Source organism: Penicillium griseofulvum (genome assembly GCF_001561935.1).
Source record: "Penicillium griseofulvum strain PG3 chromosome Unknown contig_95, whole genome shotgun sequence".
NCBI lineage: Eukaryota > Fungi > Ascomycota > Eurotiomycetes > Eurotiales > Aspergillaceae > Penicillium > Penicillium griseofulvum.
Window position 1 is genome coordinate 653,873 of NW_024467454.1, and position 21,427 is coordinate 675,299.

General features: G+C 49.2%; 8 protein-coding genes across 8 annotated transcripts; 1 reads left to right on the top strand and 7 right to left on the bottom strand.

Moving 5' to 3' along the window:
- Positions 1–201: 201 nt before the first annotated feature.
- Positions 202–2,593, bottom strand: PGRI_057660 (cytochrome P450; the record flags this gene model as incomplete). The annotated part of the gene is made up of 5 exons (XM_040793479.1): positions 202–376; positions 436–602; positions 659–769; positions 854–1,704; positions 2,350–2,593. The coding sequence occupies 5 exons, from the start codon at positions 2,591–2,593 to the stop codon at positions 202–204; spliced, it is 1,548 nt and encodes a 515-aa protein (XP_040648334.1).
- A 930-nt stretch (positions 2,594–3,523) lies between these two features.
- PGRI_057670 (lipid-binding SYLF domain-containing protein) lies at positions 3,524–5,764 on the bottom strand (the record flags this gene model as incomplete). The annotated part of the gene is made up of 1 exon (XM_040793480.1): positions 3,524–5,764. The coding sequence occupies one exon, from the start codon at positions 5,762–5,764 to the stop codon at positions 3,524–3,526; it is 2,241 nt and encodes a 746-aa protein (XP_040648335.1).
- A 1,575-nt stretch (positions 5,765–7,339) lies between these two features.
- PGRI_057680 (electron transfer flavoprotein subunit beta/FixA family protein) lies at positions 7,340–8,326 on the bottom strand (the record flags this gene model as incomplete). The annotated part of the gene is made up of 3 exons (XM_040793481.1): positions 7,340–7,422; positions 7,481–8,129; positions 8,276–8,326. The coding sequence occupies 3 exons, from the start codon at positions 8,324–8,326 to the stop codon at positions 7,340–7,342; spliced, it is 783 nt and encodes a 260-aa protein (XP_040648336.1).
- Positions 8,327–9,194: 868 nt separating this feature from the next.
- Positions 9,195–11,286, bottom strand: tah18 (NAPDH-dependent diflavin reductase; the record flags this gene model as incomplete). Its single annotated transcript, XM_040793482.1, has 4 exons — positions 9,195–10,689; positions 10,752–10,850; positions 10,898–11,073; positions 11,128–11,286. 4 exons carry the CDS (start codon positions 11,284–11,286, stop codon positions 9,195–9,197), a joined length of 1,929 nt encoding a protein of 642 aa, XP_040648337.1.
- Positions 11,287–11,892: 606 nt separating this feature from the next.
- PGRI_057700 (RPC7 family DNA-directed RNA polymerase III subunit) lies at positions 11,893–15,068 on the bottom strand (the record flags this gene model as incomplete). The annotated part of the gene is made up of 4 exons (XM_040793483.1): positions 11,893–12,266; positions 12,338–12,584; positions 12,701–12,810; positions 13,148–15,068. The coding sequence occupies 4 exons, from the start codon at positions 15,066–15,068 to the stop codon at positions 11,893–11,895; spliced, it is 2,652 nt and encodes an 883-aa protein (XP_040648338.1).
- Positions 15,069–15,128: 60 nt separating this feature from the next.
- On the top strand, positions 15,129–16,637 carry PGRI_057710 (COP9 signalosome complex subunit 6; the record flags this gene model as incomplete). The annotated part of the gene is made up of 3 exons (XM_040793484.1): positions 15,129–15,582; positions 15,650–16,126; positions 16,189–16,637. 3 exons carry the CDS (start codon positions 15,129–15,131, stop codon positions 16,635–16,637), a joined length of 1,380 nt encoding a protein of 459 aa, XP_040648339.1.
- Positions 16,638–17,182: 545 nt separating this feature from the next.
- PGRI_057720 (OSTA/TMEM184 family protein) lies at positions 17,183–19,016 on the bottom strand (the record flags this gene model as incomplete). Its single annotated transcript, XM_040793485.1, has 6 exons — positions 17,183–17,950; positions 18,013–18,162; positions 18,231–18,356; positions 18,411–18,705; positions 18,773–18,923; positions 18,977–19,016. The coding sequence occupies 6 exons, from the start codon at positions 19,014–19,016 to the stop codon at positions 17,183–17,185; spliced, it is 1,530 nt and encodes a 509-aa protein (XP_040648340.1).
- Positions 19,017–19,433: 417 nt separating this feature from the next.
- Positions 19,434–21,215, bottom strand: PGRI_057730 (SAP domain protein; the record flags this gene model as incomplete). The annotated part of the gene is made up of 1 exon (XM_040793486.1): positions 19,434–21,215. One exon carries the CDS (start codon positions 21,213–21,215, stop codon positions 19,434–19,436), a length of 1,782 nt encoding a protein of 593 aa, XP_040648341.1.
- Positions 21,216–21,427: the final 212 nt, after the last annotated feature.

A 21,427-nucleotide genomic window follows, 5' to 3' on the forward strand; every position in this document is an offset into this window, starting at 1 on the left:
ATGATAGAAGGGGATGACAGAAGAAGGAGTTGACAGAAGGAAGTGACCTGGGATGAGTGAACTTCTAAAATAAAGCCTTCGGACTTAACACGGAAAAACGTTGATTTGACACCTTCCTATTTTGGATACATACACCTGACATCCATGGATGCCTAACTATTCTCCTTCTTTTGGCGTCTTTTTTCTTGCAAAATAAAAGGCTCACTCTTCAATCACCTTGGTGACCATAACTCGCACACGAGCACTTCCCTCATCGGGGAATGGGGTTCCAAAATCACGGGCAAAAGTAATGTCCTTTTCGCTTGTCTCAAACAGTTCCATTTCATAGCGACGAACAAAAGCTGCTATTACAAGGAACAGCTCTGCATAGGCCAAGCTGTAATATCACGTCGATTAGAGATTAGGAAGGGAGGAGAAAGGGTTCATCTAACATACTTCATACCCAAACATATCCGACTACCCTTGGAAAAGTTGACCATGTATCTATCCAGATGCTCCCCTTTTGCAGCGGCACGTAGCCATCGGGCTGGGTCGAAAGTATGCGGATCGGGGAAAATTTCGGGGTCAGTGAGAACGAAATAGTTGGTCTCACTAACTGGAGTCTAAATGATCATGTCAATATACATACACCAGAGCTAGTAACAATATGTTTACATACTCCAGCAGGAATGGTGTAATTCTTATAGACCAATGATTCATCAGGTGCGATACGAGGCGATCGACTTGAAATTCCAATAGACACACGTAGTGTCTCCCACACAACTGCAGACTATAAGGTGAAAACAGTCAGTCATTAAGTCTATAGTAAGACCACAGAGAGATGTATCATCACACCACGGAAAAGACGACTTACCAAATACGGCAACTGTTCAAGCTGCCTCCATGTTGGCCGAGACTCAGGCGTAGGCATGACCGTCCGTAGTTCCTCTCGCAACTTAGTTTTGATCGACTCATTTTCCAAGAGTCGGAATGCCACAATAGATAGCGATCGGGCAGTTGTCTCGGTGCCACCGATGATCATAGAAAATCCCTCATTGCTGAGACGAGCAGCGCTGCGCATATCCTCCGGCATACTGGGGCCACACATGACTTCCATGACGGGGGGAGTTGCCGAGTTTGACGGTCCACTTTGTAGGAATTCCTCTGTCCGACGAAGAAGGTCCAACTTCTGGCTCACGAGTGCGTACACGAATGGGTCAAGCTTTTCGATCAACCACAATGGAAGCAAGTTCATGATGGTCTGAAGGATCGGGAAAAAGGCTAGGACATGGCTAGATTTGAATAGTGTGTTGACTCCGTCTCTCACACTCGTGTTGAAGTCCTCGTGATCAAGATTCCCACTGTTGAAACCGTAGACGTATTTGTGAATGACATCGGAAGTCAGTCCAGCAAAACCAGCGTCGAGGTTAATGACTTTATTAAGTTTAAAGGCGCGTTTGAAATGATTGTCGAGTTTGTCAATGTTTTCATGTATCAAATGCTCCATGTTGGAGACAGCTTGCTTTGAGAAGTGTTTATCAACGTGCGAACGTCGCTTCCGGTGGTCCTCTGAAGATATACTGGCAAATGAAGTATCCTTGAGATCGAATCGAGCGACCAACTCAGCGGACTTTTCTCGTCTACGCTTGCTAGAGGCGTATATCTCATCGTAATAGCTCGAGTCTTTGATATGCACTTCATGAGGGGTAATGCGTAAAATGGGACCTAATGAAAGATTAGACTAATGATACTGCATGTGTCTGGTATAAATGACCATATATCCCATGTAGCCGCTCCAGTTCCCAGATGAACATTCCCCCCTTGATCACATTGAAATAAAATTCATAGCCACTTGTGATAGCTGCAAGCTTTGGCCCGGGAATTTTGCTGAGAGGGTGGAAATACAACCGGTAGATGCTTTTGACGAGGAGGTATATTATCAAACCACCTATACCCAGTGATAATAAACTAGCCATGTTCCAGGGTTAACAAAACTCCAAAGGAAAGGGTCAAAAGAATTTGGTCCATGAGGGGGAACAGAAAAGAGCCGGGGAAACGAAGAATCAGGCTAAAAGACGGGATACACTTGGCGCCACTGGAATGTCAGAAGATATTGTGCATCGATAGTGTGGCCCTAACCCACATTGGATGTTCGACCGCTGCCATATCGGAATAAACGCTAATATTGTGATAGTGTCTCGGGACTTTGTCTGTCCTTAATCTTGGAATATGCCGAGGTTAGCCCAAGGTGCCACTAATTGGGAAATAATTTGCAGTTTGACTAGTTTTTGACTATCAAGAGAGACAAAAGTAGTATAAAATACACGATGAACTCGATTTCTAAGGGAAAGTTGCTCAGGTTTCACACACTCTCCATATGTAGGTCCATTGTGTGGCCCATGAAGTAGATGCAACTTTCACCAAGCACATATGCATTGACGAGATCAAAATAATCCTTTGCGACGATGTCCCCAATAGATTCTTTCTTTTCTGGAGCTTTAGCAATAGGAATTTTGGAAAAGTAGAGCCAGTGTGAATAGAGAGCAAATATCTTTGGGTCATCTTCCGGGAATTTAACGGTGTGCTTTTGGGATTCCTTCCACGATCCAGACATGGCCTTTTTGGAAAAAGGGACGAAATGCAGATGAGCGGATGAGCGATTCATGAACATGAAAGGTTTCCTTTGTGGCCCAACTATGATTTGCACAATTAGTCCTTGAATTCTGAGTCACATTAGTGGCAGCAAACATATATTTTCAGCTGTACTTACCTTTTCATGTCGTCTTTCAAGCATTGCATGGAATTTCGAGCCCTTGCAGAGGCAGGGTCAAAGAGATCTTGAATGCTCCTCGCACTGGAAAGTGGCAGTTGGTGAGACTCAGATGAGGGAATATCCGGTTCCTCGTCGCGTGGAAGTGCTGGAGCTGTGAGAAACTGGATCCGAATGTTTCTCTTTGAAATCCATTTCTGAGGACGAGAAGAGAAATGGGACAATGACAATGAAGTGAGTCGTTAATGAGTTGTCAATGTGTTGTCAAAAGAAAACCCAAGACTGAAGCATCATGGACTATATTCCATTTTCTTTCATGAATAGAAGAAAACATGGGACTATTTCAGCCCTAAAATAGCAAATTATTGGCGTCAAAGTATTTAATTGACTTAAAGCCAGAGATAAAAGCTCTCAAATGTATAAAGGAATGTATTCCAAGTATGGGAAACAGGATATAATGCAACTCGAGCGAAATCTCCTAAAGAAGGGACCCGAAGATCTGGGACGAACGAAAACAAATACCCTCCAATCGCTAAAATGCAGACACGCTAAAATCAATAATAGGAAACCGACGCAAACCATTCTTTTTGGGGGTGAGATATGGAGATGTGACAGGCGTAGAAAGGTGTAGGCTGGATAACCCAAGGACACCGAAGCGAGTTGGATGTATGTAGAAAGCATGAGGTATCGTGGCAATGTGGTCGAGAGAAATATGGAAACAAGAAGGCCGAGGCAAGCGCAAAGATGAAGCCGAAAAACATTTGAACCCCAAAATCACTCAGCCCTAGCATGGGGCAAGGTGGTATCGAGTTTACTCCCACCAGGGGACTCTTCGTGTTCTTCGCGGTCAATGATTTTTGAATATGGCTTTTCGGATTTCTGCCCTTCGGGTTTGTCAATCTCAGCCTGAAGCTTTGCTTCAATCTTGTCGAGGGTCTCTTCGACCTCCGGGGTATCATCGATATTGGGTGCGAGCTTAGGGACATCGGGAGACTTCTCAAGTTGAGGAGAATGCTCGGGTTCGAGTCCCTTATCTTCCTTATCTTCCTTCTGGTGCTCCTTCTCGTCTTTATCTTTCTTGCTCTCCTCCTCAGCACCCTCGGTGGAAGTGTGGTCTTCGAGAGTAATAATGTTATCCTCGATTTCAGACTCGCCGTTGACAGAGTGGAACTCGTCCCTCTCGGCCAGAGGCTCCGATTTCGTGTCAACAAACTCTTCATCATCACTCGTGGCAGGAATAGCAGGGGATGACTTAGCCTTCCGTGGGGAAGGAGGCGCGTGTGGAGTTTCGTCCGCATGTTCGAGATTCTCGGCCAACTCAGTGACGTCAGTGCGTGAGGTATTGCGGCTTGAACGCGAGAGGGCCGTAGGCGATGTTGAAGCACGGCTTGAGCCAGAGCCCCAGACGTGGCGTGGGTGCCGCGGAGGCAAAGTAGGTGGGGTACGCGCCGGGATGGTGACCAGACGAGCCCGGGTGAAGCTCGGCGACGCAGGCTTAGTTTCGCCGTTTGTCGTCTGGTCCTCCACCTTCGGTGGGGCCTGGCCATTCTCCATTGGTGTTACCTTCGCATTGCTAACCTCGTGAACCTCAAAGTGCTCATCGTCATCATCATCTAGCTCTGGATCATCCTGCATATCTTCGCAGGCGTTTGCTTTCGCTCTTGTATCCTCCGCCTCCTGGCCGTCCAATTGCCGTACCTTCACGTGCTCTTCATTGCCGTGGATAGCAATGGTATCCCACTGAGCGGAGTCTTCGGTTTCGTCCCAAACACTTCTCGATGGACGGTCGGTGGGCGATTCCTTCTCGCTGGGGGAAGACGTACGGCTCACTGGCGTGGGCTCAGTTACTGGGGTGTCATCAGTCTGCGTGCCACGGTCGACACTAGAATAGCTCTTGGAGCTCTGCACACTGGCACGCCAGCTATTACGGGCCGAGCTATCCATGCTGCGCCGCGAGAACGTGGAATAAACCGGACTATCCAGGTTGGGGCGAAATTCAAAGGTCTCATGGCTCGGTCTTGTTTTTGTGCCAGCCTCGCGGATGAAAAGGCCCTCCGCTTCTAGTGCCTTCACTCCATACGGATCGGGGTCATCCGGAGCCGGTACGCCGAAAGCATGTTTTCCATCTTCCGTCAGTTCCATATCGCCAGGTGTTTCGCCCGCCGGCGGGATGAGACTCTCATCAATGTCAGAATCGCCCTGCGCGGCCTTCAAAGTCTGCATGAGGGTGTCGAGCTCGCGCGGTGGATGTCGAACTTTGCCGGAGAGAATCTGGTCGACGGATATGCGCTCGCCGTAAAAGCGCTCGTTCTCGTCGGTTCGCTCGATGATGATCGTGCCGTCTACCGCGACACCTGCGTACAGCCCTTTGCTCTTCATATATGTCCAAATCGGTGCCCGACGTTTGTGAACCTCGGATTCGAGAACACCACCGACACCTACAGGTCCTGCAGCTGCGCTAATCTCGCCGCCGAGCGTGCAGCGGAATTTCTTGAATGCGTCCAGCGCTTCATATGTGTTGATAATTACCACGCAGTCATAAATGTCAACTCCAGCGAGGAAGCCTATGCCGGCTGTGTGTAACATTATACCCGATGGCGGACTCCATTCGCCAGTGTCGGGGAGGCGACCGATCAGCACGCCGCTGCCACCCGAGCCACTCATCCACAGACCTGTGCGCATGGTGGTGAAGATGGCGATTCCCTTCGCATTTTTGAGGACTTCTGTTGGGATCTTCTGGATAACGCGCTGCTTGCCCTTGGGACGATTGATCTTGCCATTCTCATCGGTACCGGATGAGGTATCGGGAGCGTAGAAGCCGTCTCTGCAAAAGCTGCGCAGGATTCGTGCGGCTTTGTCGGCTTCTTTGTCGATCGTCATAGGCCAGAAGGCTTCGGCGCCCAACTTGTGCGATAAGCGGTTGACTGGGCCGCCGAGCTTGTCGACGGTGTCCCATGCTTTATCGAAGCCCTTTTTTGAGATACTTTTAGTCTTCTCCCACCGATTTGGAGGCATGGTGAGTCGCAGGCAGAAAAGAGAACGCTACGAGAAGTAAGAAGAATTATGAGTTTCTCGGTGTGAGAGGCTGATCAAGGCACTATACACAGGGCATGTGAAACACGCCGCGAACAGCATGAATCCCGACAGATTCCTAATGCGGGAATGTTTTCCAGATAGAGGAATTTGAGATCCAGGAATGGAGGAATTTTGGAATGTAACTATAAGGGAAGAGAAGTTTATAGAGAAAGATTGGGGAATCAGAAGTATTTAATAAGGTCTGGAGTCTGGACCAGAATAAAAACGGTCTCTCTTTTTTTTCCATGGTTCCAAGGTTCGAGGCAATGTCATCATCCATGGATCAGCTGTGGTTTTTTTTATTGGTTTTTTTTCTTTTTTTCCTTTTTTCTTTTCTGTAAATTTCAATGTTATGTATAGCCCTAGATAACTCATGTGGTTATAACTTCAATGTTCCATTTGAAATAGAAATCTTCTACATCTGACTCTTAGAAATGACCAGTCCAGATAACATACCTCTCCCCACTTGGAAAATTTAAAGTGACCTCCAAGGCTAGAACGCATGTCACAACATCTCGTTTATTCTACATTTGTATATGTATCTACTCTTCTGTAGAAGAGAACTTCAAAATATGAAACGCATTGCTATTGTGAACCCATTCCCTTTTACTTCCTTCAAGTGGATCCCGTAGATGACAGCTCAGCCTAGGCTGACCTCGGGAGCAGATCGACCACGCTATAGGCATTAGGCAATGTACGCATCCTCTCGCTTGTCCTCCGTACCCCGTAGTGATTTGAGATCTCTTTTCAGCTGAAATGCCAGCGCATATTCTGGTATATCCCGGGTAATAATGCAAGATCCTAGATCTTTTATGCTGATCCCATAACACAACACATGTGCGCTAACGTAACTAGACTAATGGGGAAATTCTAGCATCTACCGTATCCTTATCTACTCCGTACTTACTTTACAATTCTAATATAAATCTCCAAGAAAATTGTTGTGAGGCTCTCGGAATATTTCGTCATAGTCAACAAGGGGGAGTTGGGCACTGTGGCTGACAATGGGAGTATATGATTGCCTCGGGCTGAGATGCAGCCTGGGCGCTATATAGGTCCGATTGGCTAGGTTAACTAGCATTCAATAAAGATACCTTCCAAGGTTGGGTCAGAAGAGCAATACATATGGTACCTATACGGTGTGGCTATTACTCCATAGTTCCAAGACTGTAGATGAGATCTAGCCACTAGCGCCGCTGTGGCGAATGTGATCCACGATGCTGCAGCAGTGTAGCCTCCTACGAGCTATGACCTTAAATTCTTAGCGAACCCTGGAAGGGATGTCTAATTACACAGCGCTAACCGATGGAACTAGTGGAACTAGTGTACGCTATCAATTATAAAGAATATGTTTTCATTTATATGGAGATCTAGCATCCAACGCATGCACACATGCCTTGCCACAGAGCCATCAGAAAGTGTGGGGGAAATGCGCGAGACGAATCCAAATCTAGTGGGTAACATTTCAAAGATGGTATAGAAACACAGTGTAATCAAGAAACAAGCTTAGCGCATTTACAACGCACCCAGCTCCTTAAGCTTGGAGACAAGGCCATCGACATCCTCGACCTTGCCACCACCCTTTCGTGGCGGGGGTTCTATAAGACATTAGCTCAATCCCACGAACAAAATAGCAGAACCACCAAAAGCACGTACCAGTAACCTTAAGGGTCTTCAACCGCCGTGTATCTTCGATACCGAGATCGGCGAGAGTCTTCTTCTCAAGGGGCTTCTTCTTGGCCTTCATAATGTTGGGCAAGCTAGCGTACCGCGGCTCGTTCAACCGCAGATCCGTAGTGATAACCATAGGCAGCTTGGCGCGGAGAGTCTCAACACCACCGTCGACCTCGTGGGTAATCTCAACGGTACCAGCTTCGTCCTTAATGTCAACTTTGCTGGCCTGTGTAGCCTGAGGCCATCCAAGTAGACCAGCAAGCATCTGACCAGTCTGGCCCTGGTCACCGTCAATCGCCTGCTTACCGAGAAGCACGAGGTTGACATTCTGCTCCTTAACAACGGCCTGCAGCATCTTGGCGATTGTCAGCGGCTCCGGGCCGCCGTCACCCTTGTCCGGGACATCGATGTGGAAGGCTCGGTCAGCGCCCATGGCCATGGCGGTGCGGAGGACATCAGGGCATTTCGGGCCGCCGGCGGAAAGTGCGAGGATGTCTTCGACCTTAATGGGGCCCTTGCGCTCGCGAAGGCGGACGGCCTCTTCAATTGAGAGCTCATCAAATGGGTTCAGGGAGTGCTTGACACCAGCGGTTTCGACACCGGTCTGGGCTTTGTTGATGCGAGGTTTGATCTGTTGAGTTCAGATATGGTTGTCAGTCGTGATATCCCAATCCTAGAGTGGGGGAGTCACGGAGACTGTGGTGGTTGAGGTACAGCTCCGAGCATCGGTCGCCCGGAGGTGCACCTGGAGGGGCCGTAGTTGGGCACTTGACCTACCGCATAATCGATCACCCGCTTGACGGGCACCAATATCCTTAGGCCGCTCATTTTGTGTAGTCAGTAATCGAGCAACGGCCAATTCCTGAGTTGATGTAAAGAAGGTTGGAGACTCAGAGGGAGAAAGCGTGCGGTGACGGAGTGCCAAGAAATCAAAAACGCCGACGCGGCCCGAGTTTAACCCTCCTAGCACCACTGATTCCCCATAGTACAGTACGTATTTGCGGCCATAACTGCAAGGAGCGCTTGGGATCGGAGCATCAACTTTATGCCTAGAAATCTTCCAGGTATCGGGCATCCTTCCGAGGCCTATGTTGCTAAGGCTTGATTTTTATTAAATACCGTTCCAGATTGTTTACTCTTGACCTCGCTAGCAGTTATTAATGGAAACTGTACTGTACAATTGTGTCTATAAGTATGCCACATGGTGCTGATGGCCGCAATTCTCTGCTGTAGTCACATCACCGAACCTGCCGAGGTTAACCATATAGCCAACATCATGCACATGTTCGACAATGATCATTATTTCGCATTTGACAACACTCTTATAAGAATAACATACTGTAATTGATTGGTATAGTCATAAATTAGATATACAAATGCAAAAAGAACAATATATCCTCCAGGCTTAGTTCCTTAAGCAATAGAGAGGCCTAAAATGATAACATACACGGTTATATGCAGAGGTATTGTCAAGTAAATGGCATAATAAACTTGAAGCTGTCCATGATTGCGTAAACCTTAAAATTGTATTGCATCGTAGATGGTAATCTTCCTAGGTTTCCCAACTCTGCCGATATGTACACCCACGGCCTATGTACATCTACGGCCTTTCCCTAGATACATGTACATGTACATGTACATGTGCGTGGAAAATGGTTCATATTCCGCTGTGATGCAAACCAATTATCCACACCAATCACCAAGTTTCTTGTTTATACCGGCCGCTCTGCTCCATGGCAATGAGATACCCCTCAGCCTGGGAACGGGTGAAAGGCTGCCCCGATGAAGACGCTCCTCCATGCTGGAAAGCCTCAATGAGAGCTTCACGCACAGCTTGAGGCATGCGACCTGAGGAACCACAAATATAAACGGACCCTTGCATATCATGCAACAGACGGAAGAAGAGCGAGAAGTTCTCGCGCACGGTATCTTGCACGTAGATCTTGCGTTGCTGATCACGCGAAAAGGCAGTAAGCACCTGCAATGGGATGAGCTTGCTGAGCTCTGTCCACTCTTCCTCAAAGAAGAAATCAGACTCTCGGTTTCGGCCTCCGTATAGAAGAACGGTAGGGCCAATTGGTGGATTGACGCCGGGGTTTTGCTCGCGGTAGGCCTGCACAAGTGCGGCTTTCTCCCAGAGCATGGAGCGCAGGGGGGCAACTCCAGTGCCCGGTCCAATGAGCACGGTTGCTGCGGTCAGTTGCTGAACTGAAGACTTGAGACCGCCCGGCTGGAGCTGGATTCGAAGGGTGCTACCTGGCCGGAGGACTGAGAGATACTTGGTACAGACTCCCTCGCGAATTCTCTTGATCACTGTCTGGTATTTGACAATGGCGATAAGCAGTTCGAATTGTGTGTTGCCATCAGTAGTCTGCTTGCGTTTTCCGCCACTGGCAATGCTAAATTGGCGGGCGCGCATAGCCGGGAGAACAGATATCGCGTGTTCCCAGGGAATTTTGACAGTGTCGAACTCATGCAGGATCTCAAGTATACTACGTCGCGGGCGTGTTGTGTAATCCCATAGCTCGTCAAGATATTCCGGATTTGTAAATTCTAATAACCGTTCTTTGTGCCTTTCATCGTGGGTATAGTGTGCAATTGTGGAGAAGAAGGATCGGCGGGGAATCCCCTTGATGTCCAGATAGTCTGTGAGGAGGGCACGGAGGGTGAGGTTGGGATATGAGTTAAGGCCCGGAATGGGTGGTGGTGATGGAATATCTCCTGTTGGAACCAGAGAGATTCGTCGATCTGCCTGGTCGTTCCAACCCATCAAGTCAATAAGGCTTTGAACATCAATTGCGGAACTTTTGGGTGTGATAGCGATCATGTCCCCGGGAACGTAAGAAACAGCGTCTGGGACGGCCAGGGTAATGCGGCGCACATCTTGCCAATGCTTTTGTGGAGTTACGCGACGATTTTCGGTCAATGTCGCAGATAGCGAGTGTGGGATGGGTCTGGAGTCATAGTCCAGGTAATGTAGTCCCGGATATTCATCCGTAGAAGCTTGATGTTCATTTGCAACGGCGGCTTGGGGTATTGGGACAACATCGCCCTCCTCCGTCAACTGCAGCCTCCACTTTGGTGGGAGGTGCACATCGTCCGGGATTGGGTGTTGTCCGGCAGGAAGAGGATGTCTATCCAGTAAATGTTTTCGGAAATCCGTCATCCATGGTAGGAACGTTCCCTCGAGTCTGGTAACAAGCCATATAAGTCGTGAACAGATGTTTAGCATGAGAATCAAAATAATACTGACTCTTCTGGATGTTGCTGGTCTGCTTCGCCCGTGGGGTAGATTTCATTTGCACCAAGTTGTAACAGCCGTTTATAGAGCTTGCGTATCGCCCAATTGAATCTATCACAATCAGCCATTGAAACCCACGGTTGATATAGCTTCCATACTTGGGATATGAGCTATCTCCCAGCCCAAAACAAGTGAAGTTTACGCCATTCAAAAAGGTAGCAGGTAGCTTCTTCAGCAAGAGCGACTTCCAAAAAGACCGTGCATTGGCTGGAAAATCGCCTTGACCGGTAGTCGAGGTCACAAATATGGTGAGTGTGTATGAGAGTAGGAATTCCTACAGTCCCATTGGTATTAGACTTTTGGGCGGTCATTGCAGAGAAGTACATACTGGCTTGCATTGATTCAACTCAGATACATGTGTCGCAAAACGGAGCCGCTCGGTCAAGGCGCCTAATTCCTCGGCCACTTCCTGCGCATTGCCTGTTTCAGAGCCATATAAAATGAGCACGGACCGCTCTAAGGGACGTGGGCTTTCGGTGTCGCCCATTCTGCGCTCTGATGTCGAAGTGTCTGAACAGTCTTTGCTCTGCCCCTCCAAAAATCGGCTGACGTCACCCAAAGGCCAATCAATCTTATCGAAAATATCCACCGCCGGATCTACCGCCTACCAGAGTCGATCTTTCCATACAAAGTGTAGAATATATGGGCGTTAAGGGGGATAAAGGGATGAAATGCCAGGGGCGTGATGCTTTTCATACTTAATTGAACAAGCCTGCCAGAGGGACTAAGCCCAAGATGGAGGGGGTGCAGATATCAGGGTAGGCTAACTGCGAGACCTTATACTGGCCAGCCTTTGCTCTAGAACTGTCTTTTTGTTGACCAAAAATGAAAAAGCCTGGCCTTGAAGGTTGCCTAGTAGCCCTTGGAGAGGTTGTGGGTTCTTGCTGCTTCCTTCGCGGAGTATGCGAAGTGGTCAATCTTCAAATATCCTAATGGCTTGGGTTACCGGGGAGTTATCTGCACCGAACACACTGAACAATCCACTGTGGCATTGAATAGGTACAATGGACATGCCAAAGAGTGATAAATCAGATCGCTGAATAGCCGTAGTAAGGCTAAATTGAAAGAAAAAAGGGTATCGTGAATCTGCTTTTCAGAAGTCATCGTCGCCGCCGCCACCTCCACCGTCTTCATCACCCATATCATCTTCTCCATCATCGAAGTACTGTTCGGCATTGTAATCGCCGCCCATTTCATCATCATCTTCAGAGAAGTCGTCATCCATAATTTCCTCTTCCTGTTCATCTTCACCCTCAATCAATGCGGTTTCATCTGCATCTGCTTCACCTTCCTCCTCGTCTTCGCCGCCGGCCGTGCGCTTCGAAGGTCCAGTTTCGTCTTCTTCATCTTCAAAGCCACGCTTCACTCCAGCGGCCGAGACCTGGGTCTGGTAGCCATCCAGGGACGCGTCGGGTCGGAAATTTGGCTGGAGGGTTTGCCATAGCTCGCGGGGAAAGAACTTCAAGACTAGACGATCCAAGGATGCGGGTTAGTCGTCTGAAGCCGGAGCAACACTAGCGCTCGTAAGATGAACTTACAATAAGACCGTCCCGTGATCTTTGGAAGGGTGCGTCGTTTCTTTTGATAACGGCCGGAATAAGTGGGCATGCCATGGAAAGCGTCAAAATTGGCGCGCGCGGCGCTGCCTTTTTTGGCGCTGGAAGATGACGCATCAAGAACAGAGTAGAAGGGTCCCTCGTGAAAGGTTTCGCGCAACTCTCGGTAGTAGTCTACCTGGGTTTGTTCTGCGGGGCTCAACTTCCGAGCAAAGGGGACAGTATATTTCTGCGGACGGATTGAGTTAGGCTCTGTAGATTTCGGCATGATGGAGATGGGTGCATCGCAAGAGGAAGATTTCCCGGGGAGCCAGGCCAAGAAGCCAGGCAAATAAGCAAACATACAGGGTACAACGGGGTAGGAGCTGTGTCCGGCTCCCCGCCAGGGTCGGCGTCCCAGGTAAACTCAGTACCAGGGGGCTTTTTGCCCTTTGGTCCCCCACGACGTGACATAACTGTGGTAATAAAATGTCAATTTATACGAGTTAACAAATATGGATCATTTCTCATGATATAATTGCGGATAGATGATCATGACTCCAGAAAAATATATTTCTTTTCACCGCCCACCCGAAACAGCGACAGGACTGGCAAAATCCCTAAATGCTTCCCCGCGTAGGCGCTAAGATAACAAGCGCAGATCTTTACTTCAATGTTTCTACTTCCGTCCAGAATACACCATTGAACTTGAAATTGTTTTAATTGTACAGACTACATGAGAGTCACTAAGCTAGATCCTGTGTTCTTCAAATGTATCGCAACTTCACAGTCCCGCAGTCATTACCTGAGTACCGCCAGATTGCAGAGGTCCCCAGGGACCCTCGTTCACACGCTGTTGTAGTGTTCGCATGATATCTTCGAATCCTTCCATCTCACCATCCGTTTCTTGCAATCGACGGTGCAGAGCTACGAGAACATCGTGCTTTGCAGTGGCAACTTTCCAAACAATACTCTGGGAATCACCTGCACCACCCCCGACGAACTCTGCATAGGAGCGAGGTGGCTTGAAGAGATACGGAAGAAGGGTGGTAAGAGCAGGCGGAGTGAGAACTGCCCATGCTCCTGATGTGGGTAAAAATCCACTGGTAGCTGGGGATAGCTGACCTAGATCCTCTTCGGAGGGCAGCTGGAACCGTGATCGTTTCGGAGTGACAGGCGCTGAAGGTGAGGGTTTCCAGTTCGCTGTTGTAATAGCCCTCATGAAAATGATGGCCGACAAAGCAATATCTTTCATCACTAGGATGTCGGCAGCGCCCACGACATTGTCCCAGAAAGTAGGGTGTTGGTTCACATAGAAGAGGTAGAGGATGCGCGCTGCAGCTGCTTCGCGGTCCCAGTCAGTTGGGGTTGCGCCGGATGTGTTTAAATTCATTGATTCAGAAATGCCAGTTCGCCTAGGCCCGTGGAAAATTTTTGCAAGAACATCCAGAGCCTCGGCATTTGGGGGGTTTGTGGGAATTGTGAGAACTGGGTTGGCGCCATGCTTGGCCGCTTCTACGAGAAGCACTCGGGGAAGCGAAGCTAAAATCGCCAGGTGACCTGTGGGTACTTCACCATGTGCCCATTGAGCTGTAGGAATGGCGAGAGATCTGTTAATACGGGAGATAATTCCATCAAGTAGGGTTGAGGGGTTCTGCAATAAGTGGTTCGGATACATCTCGGCGTACCGAGCCACATATGCCATGATTGGGCCTGATAGGTAAAGAAGATCCACTGGGTCCAGCTTTGACTCATCGAGATAATAAGTCAGCACTTTGGAATGCAGCTTGTGTGCGACAAGGAAGTCGAGGGCAGGGGATGAGAAGGTGGAAGTAGACTGGACAGAGCGACGAGCGACGAGGCCCGGCCCATCAATCTCTAGTAACTCGCGGAAGAAGTTCATTAGCGTCATATGCATCAGGATGTCGCCCACTTCGACCATATGACAGGTTGCAAAATGCAAGAGACTGTTGCTCTGGTATTTAGCCTCGATTTCCGGTACTTGCGCGGTTGAGATGATGTCCCAGCGTAGTTTTCCAGCCTTCACTAGGAGTGTCATTAGTCTTCCCTGTGCGAGTGTTCTCTCGCGTTTGGAGAGATCGCCAGGGGCATCACTCTGAAGGCTGCATAGCCCGAACAATCGACCGTAGACATCCTTATCGGTGAAGACCCTCCTCCAAAAGAGTCCCTGTCCTGCATGATTTTCACCGCCAGTATGCTCATATTCTCCATTTTCCAGATGATTAGCGACATCAACCTCTAAAAGCGCCCATAGTGTGTCGAGTGCTGCCTGTGCGACCTCAGCCGAAGGTGTTGAAAGCCACAGCTCCACGAGTGAAGCCACCAAGTTTGCATCTCCTGCGACTATGGCAGCTTCACAATGTTTTCGTCCGGCTTTAGCCAATAGCGAAAGGGCTAGGATGTTGATTGGTGGTGATGGGGCTTTGAAGCCAGCGACAAGATTGATCGGAGGATCGATAGATTGGAGATCGGTGAATGTGAAGTAGGAAGTAGCTGTGATTCCGAGGGTTGTAATAGGCGTGGGGTCTTCTTGCAAGATGGGAAGAAGGGCCGAAATTTGGGATAGGAGGGTCGCAGGGACCACAGGGGCGGTGGATTCGACTAGTTGCAACTTCAACTTGTCGATGAGGGGAATGTCCAACGCCGTGGAGGGGTTCTCCTGGACTTGAGCGAGGTGTGCTCTCACTGCATCAAAAGTCGAAGGGACTGACATTGTGATTTGTTGGAATAACTTCAGTTCTTCCAAAAAACCCAGTCACAGACTCAAATCGAAATGGAAGTGTTTGCGACAGGTGAAGCTTGCCCTTCGCGTCGCGGGGAAAGCTCACTTCCCCCTCAGGGCTCACCGCCTCAGGGATCATCATCAAACCGACCAAACATGACCGCATCAACCAAGAGTATCTATTACTCTGTCCCTCACCAGAAGTTCCTCGACGTCCCAGGATTGCAAACTACAGTTATGGAGCCTCCACAGTGTCTAGTCTCTCAGAAGTCGTCTGATTCGGGTCTCCATATCCAGCTGCACCCACTCGTTCTCCTTACTATCTCCGACCAAATTACCCGACATGCTGCCCGACAGCAGCATGGGCCGATAATTGGTGCTCTCATGGGCCAGCAGAATGGACGGGAAATTACACTTGAGCATGCGTTCGAGTGCCCGGTTACTTGCGGGCTGAATGATGAGGTTATTTTACCAGCAGCATGGTTTGAAGAGCGTCTTCAGCAGTGTACGTGGAACACCTTACAAGATCAATTACTCTTCCTCCTAGCGAGTCCAAATTAACCATACCATAGTCAAGGATGTGCACAAAAACCCTGCTCTCGACCTTGTTGGATGGTGGTCAACCGCGCCATCGTCCGGGCCGAACGACGCCCATCTTCCCCTCCACCGACAGATCCTCCAGGACTATAACGAATCTGCCGTCTTCCTCGCCTTCCATCCCTCACAGCTTCAAGATTCAAGTTCAAGCGGCGGCAAGCTTCCTCTGACCGTGTACGAGAGCGTCCATGAAGGCGATGCCGCCCCAGATGCAAACAAAGACATGCAGGTTGATGGCGAGGAGCCGGGGCTGAATATCAAATTCAGGGAGCTGCCCTACTCAATGGAGACAGGAGAATCAGAGATGATTGGCATTGATACTATTGTTCAGGCTTCTGGCACCGCTTCTTTGAATGCGACACAAGAACCAAACAAGCGTGCGCAGCAGACAGAACAAACAGAGTCTAATAAGCAGAGCTCACAGGTTGAACTCTCACAAGAGGAAGAGGAGCGTAAGTTTTCACAATCTGAACATAACCGTTAGTTGGATGGTTGATACTAATTGACTTGAAAGTAATCGCAAGCCTCAGCACTCGTCTCAATGCCGTTCGCACCCTCGAATCCCGCATCTTCCTCATCAAATCCTACCTATCCAGTCTCTCAGAAGAGGATTTCACCTCAGATCGATCAAAGGACAATACATCTATGACTAAGCTGTCACACCCAATCCTCCGCAACATCAACTCTCTCCTCTCGCACCTGTCCATCCTCTCTCCGTCGGAGCAAAGCACCTTCTCCACTGAAGTACTTTCGCAGAACAACGACGTCCTATTGATTTCGCTCCTTGGCCAACTTGGCGACAACGTCAAGGCCATGCGCGAACTCGGCCGCAAATCTGCAGTCGTTCAGTCCGCACGCGTAGCCACCGCCCGCAAGGATCCATCTATGCTCCAAAGGAGCTTCAATGATGAGTTCTATAGCCAGGGTGGGCGTGGGGGTCCTGGAAGTGGGATGTATCCGTGATAGTAGCCAGTACTTGACTATTTCCACGGTCAGCCCATGAAAATACCCGCGCAAATTGCTATACGCCGGATCCTGGACCTATGCTTTTACCTACTTTGCTTAGATGGTGCTTCTTTTTGAGCCCATGTCAAGGCTATTTAGACGAGATAACGAACTTTGATATGATTATTCTTCATTTTTCCCCTGTTCAATTGGTGACACCAGAGGTCAGGTCCAGACGAACGATACTGTACAAGAAATGTAAACCCACAGGGATGCTAGGTAGATAATGTCCACCGATGGTGATATGACAATAGAGGTAAAAAAAGGAAAGGGGAATAAAAGAAATACAAAAACATGCCGCTATGTAAACAGGCGGGTATCCATACCTATCCAAACAGGACATAAAGAGAAAAGTAAAAGCGCAAAATCTCGAAGTGCTCGTGGGTAGCGTGAGGTAAGAGTGAGATGCTCGCAGGTCAATCACAGGGGAAACATGCATATCAAAGCAAGCGCTGCCAATATGAGATGTTCACGCCAAGTCATAATTGAATCATAGATATAGATCATGGATGATGGGTGGTAGGGTATGGAGGAGGAGGGTGGTAAGGATCCGGCATGGGCATAGGGACTTGTTCACGGAGAGGACCGTTGGACGGGTATGGGTGGACCGGCGATTCCGAGTACAAATTGTCATTGCTGTGAAGCGAAGCGGCTCCATATGGTGACGAGCTTCGCCTGTAGAAGCCAGTTGATGGGTTTTGAGCATGGTCATCTAAGTCCGACGCATATGGCGAAGTGCCCGGCGCGATCTCAGGGTTAGGTTGTGCGTGAGCGAGAAGCACCTCGCCTTCTTCGTAGGGCGTTTCGCCATAACGGCCCGTTCGGCCTCCGGGAATGACAGTTGAGGCGCCATGGTAAGCTGTTCCATGTTCGGTGAGTTCACTGCCCTCTTGGGGTGGCTGGAGGCCGAATGACTGTTGAGGCTGATAACTGGGGTCCAGCGTACGGCTTTTGCGGCCGACGAACAGCCAGCGCGCACTTCGACCAATCGCTTTGAAAAGGTCCAATGGGTTCATGGCATCAAATAGCGCCCTTATGCCATAGCGTCCGCCTTGGTATACAGCCTTGCCATTGCCGTAGAAATCAGTCACTTCGCTTGACTGGTTGGCGAGGGTGTAAGACTTCCATGAGAAGGCCCAAAGATGAAGTATGGCAAATATAGCCATCTCACAGTTGATCATCAGCTCTGGAAGGCCGACTTTGAGATCGTTCATGGCCATTTTATTCGTCGCTGAAATAGCACCTTCGGAGACGAGAAGGTTGATGAGTGTCTAAATTGTGGAAACATGAGTTAATAAACCAATCTTCATTGGGGAATTATGTTAAGACTTACTGACTGCCAGAATGACAGGAAAATAACAAGCTTAATCGACAGGATCTTCAAAAATGGCTGATGTTGCTTGATGTCTTGGCTGGTCTGGTGGTAGAACTGGATCAGACAATACATAGCGATGGTGACCGAAACCGATTCAATGACAATGGTCTAACAATAGATTAGTAGCGGATCGATAGAAGATGAGACCCAAGATTTGGTCAGCACTTCAGACATACCCAGATATGTGCAAATGCGGGACTCAGCGACTCCTCGCAGTATACCCCGAAAGCCTGTGCGACAACCGCAACGATGGTCATAAGAACACGCATAAGACAGTATTGAAAAACGCCGACCCAGACAATCTGTACGATAATCAGCACCTATAATTCCTCAACATCTGCTCAAGTCCATCTTACATTGAACCATGTCAATCCACTGCGCGGAGTTCGCCAAATGCGCTCGCCACCGCAGCATTTTTGAAGCCAACTCAACGGCCAGAGCCACTCCTTTGGCTGAATCCCACGGAAGTAATCCTTCTGGCTGTGTAGGTCCGGGGCGATATAGTGGCACATGAGCGAGAAGAAGGCGGAGATACAGAACGCTTCATAACAGTCGCCGAGGACCTTAAAGTAGACGGCATCATGGTAGAAGAATATGCTGAGCCATGCGACGAGGGAATAGACGGGGACCATAAATAGGATACGGATAATACTGTGAGACGAGGGTCATGTCAACAATGCTCTTAGGACGCTTTAACTGCCTGGAGAAGGGAACTCACTGTCGCTGTTCGATCGGCTTGCTGTAATGTGTGGCATGTAGCAGAATCAAGACCAAAGAGACAATACAGGCGATTATAGCACAAGCGCCGCCCACCAGGAGCGCCAGAGCATGAAATGTAATGCCGCCATCCCAGAGAGGAATCTCCTCAACTAATTCCGATCAGTCACTGCAAAAGGCCTAGGCATTCAAGGGAAGGACACACTGGCTTCAGCCTCTGTGGTATTACACACTGGCCAGCCCATCGTTGCTGGGATGAAAATGGCGAAGAGGACTTTGTTGATGGAGTGAACCTTTTTCCCCCTTTATCTCTTATCCGGATCGACAGGGGAAGACGCCACCAAAATTCAAGCAATTTGAAATATTGAGGAAACTCAACTATACAAACAACGTTGGAAGACAAGAATATGGGCGTTCTTGGCTTATCACCTGTCAGTCAGAAATGCCCCGATTTCCCTGGGATCGTCGGAAGCTGAAAGGCTTAGTTTTTTGGTCTATTTTTATTTTTTCTTGGCTTTACAGCCCTGTTGGGTGGACCCTTTCGATATTTGGGATACTTAGGATTCTTTGATATTTGGAGTTGATACTTTTGATATTTAGCATTTCGCAGTAAAATTTTATTGTACATGATCACGGCGGTCAACTGCATGCTTTATAAAAGTTCAAGAGCGCCATGAATCCCCACGTCGTCCACCGCGTCCCCGTCCACGACCAGGCCGAGGTCCAGGTGTGAATCGTTCGGGGCCGATGTCCACGAACTTATCATCATCTTCGAAAGTAATTCGCCGCATCTCATCACCACCACGGCGCGGGAATGAGCCCTTCTTGATCAGCTCATCAAATTGGTCCAGACGTTTGTCGGCAACGGGACGTGGAACAGGAAGGTAGTACAGCTTAGGTTTCGTAGTGGTAGATTCGAACAATTCATCCAGAGGTTTGAACCCTTGTCCAGGTCGTGACGGAACGGGAGCCGCAGGAGGTACGTTTGAGGGGCGACGGTCAAGCTGCTCAAGATCGGCGCGCGGGCCCAATGGAGGAGTACGGTTGAAACCTGATTCACGTCTGCCTGAGGGGGCGGAGCCCACCTCGGCGAGGGTAGCCGTGGTTCCGTCATCAGATGTCTCATATCTCACTTCCCAACGGGCAGCAGCGCCAGGGCGGTCACGGGATTTCTCTTCTATCTCAATCCATTCCTTGATCTTCTCATCAGGAATAAAATCTGCTCGGAGATTCTTGCGGTTGCGCTCGTTGGGCCACACAGTCCCATGGACAGCAGAACGAACCCGCGAGGCTGCTGCGAGACTGGTGAAACTCACAAAACAGTGAGTTTTGATAGCGTCGAGATGGAAGTCAATGATGGGATCAGAATCAGTGGTCCCAGAGGCAGATGCAAGGCTTGCCAGGTGTTTGCGGAGTGCAGCCGGCTGTAGTGGGCGCATAAGGCCGTCGATGTAGAGGGCAGAAGTTGCAGCGTGCAATGCGGGGGTGGTGTCTGCATCCTGCATTGTGATATCTTTGGGGGGTGAGTCGGGTTGGGATGATGCATCGGTAGGTGGAAATAGGTTGCGGAACCGAGCGTCTTGCTTGGTGGGGGCTTTGTGAGAATCTGCTTGCGTCTCAATAGGTTGTTTGTCTGTGTGGTCCTCTGCTGCCTTTCGATCTTCAGACTTTAAATCACTAAGCCCTTCATCACGAGAAACAGACACCTCACCATCTTTCACCAACGCCTGCGGGGCTGTTTCCTTTGCACGAGCCTTCCTATTCGCAATCTCTTCTAGAGTAGGCGCCGGGCTTTGGCTGCGGCGCTTCCGTTTGCGTGTATCCTCCAATGCTTCTTCAACTGGGAGAGGTGTCGATATCCCAGTGTCAACCTCTGAGGTCTGGGCAGCAGACGTAATCGATGTTTCTTGAGCCTTTACGGACTCCTCCTGTTTCGTATCTTGGGCTGCTTCATCCATTTGTAGCTGGGAAGGCACAGCTGCATTTTTTTCATTTTCAGGGGTCTTTGACTTTGTTTGTGCGTCCGCAGGTGTCACGGTCTCTTCCACTTTTTGCGATTTCACATCGGCTGCCGAAACTGCCTCTCCTTGGGCCGACTGGTCTATTTGCATTTGTGCATCATGAGCTCCGTCCGACACTGACACAGGTGCTGTTGTTTCCTCGTTTTGTTGGATTGATTCTTCCTTTGGTTGCTCGGGCTGTTCATTCTCTAATTCTTCGGGCTGCGACTTTGCTTGCGGCACAGCATCTGGCGCAGATGGCTGTGATTCGGTGGATTCTTCTGCTGGAGCTGCTGCTTCGGTCGGAATTTGGTTTGTTTGTGAGTCAAGCTCAACCAGTTTATCAATGAATTGCTGCTTAAGGCGAAGACCAGTCTGAGGGATGCCGCGCTTCTTGCACTCGGCCTTCAGATCAGCCACTTTCAATGATGAGTAGTCACTCATGATGACAGACTCTCCGCATCAAAGATCAATTTAAAAAGCGTATTTTTGGGAGAGATGAAGTCAATCGCTTATCAGAAAGAATAAGACAATTGGTTGAAGCGCAGGGATTGGATCTGGGGACGCGATGGAAATGCGCGCCGATGATGTATGACGCTAGCCGCATCCGGACTGGTGTCACTCTTGTCTGAACAATGCCATGCAACTTGAGACAA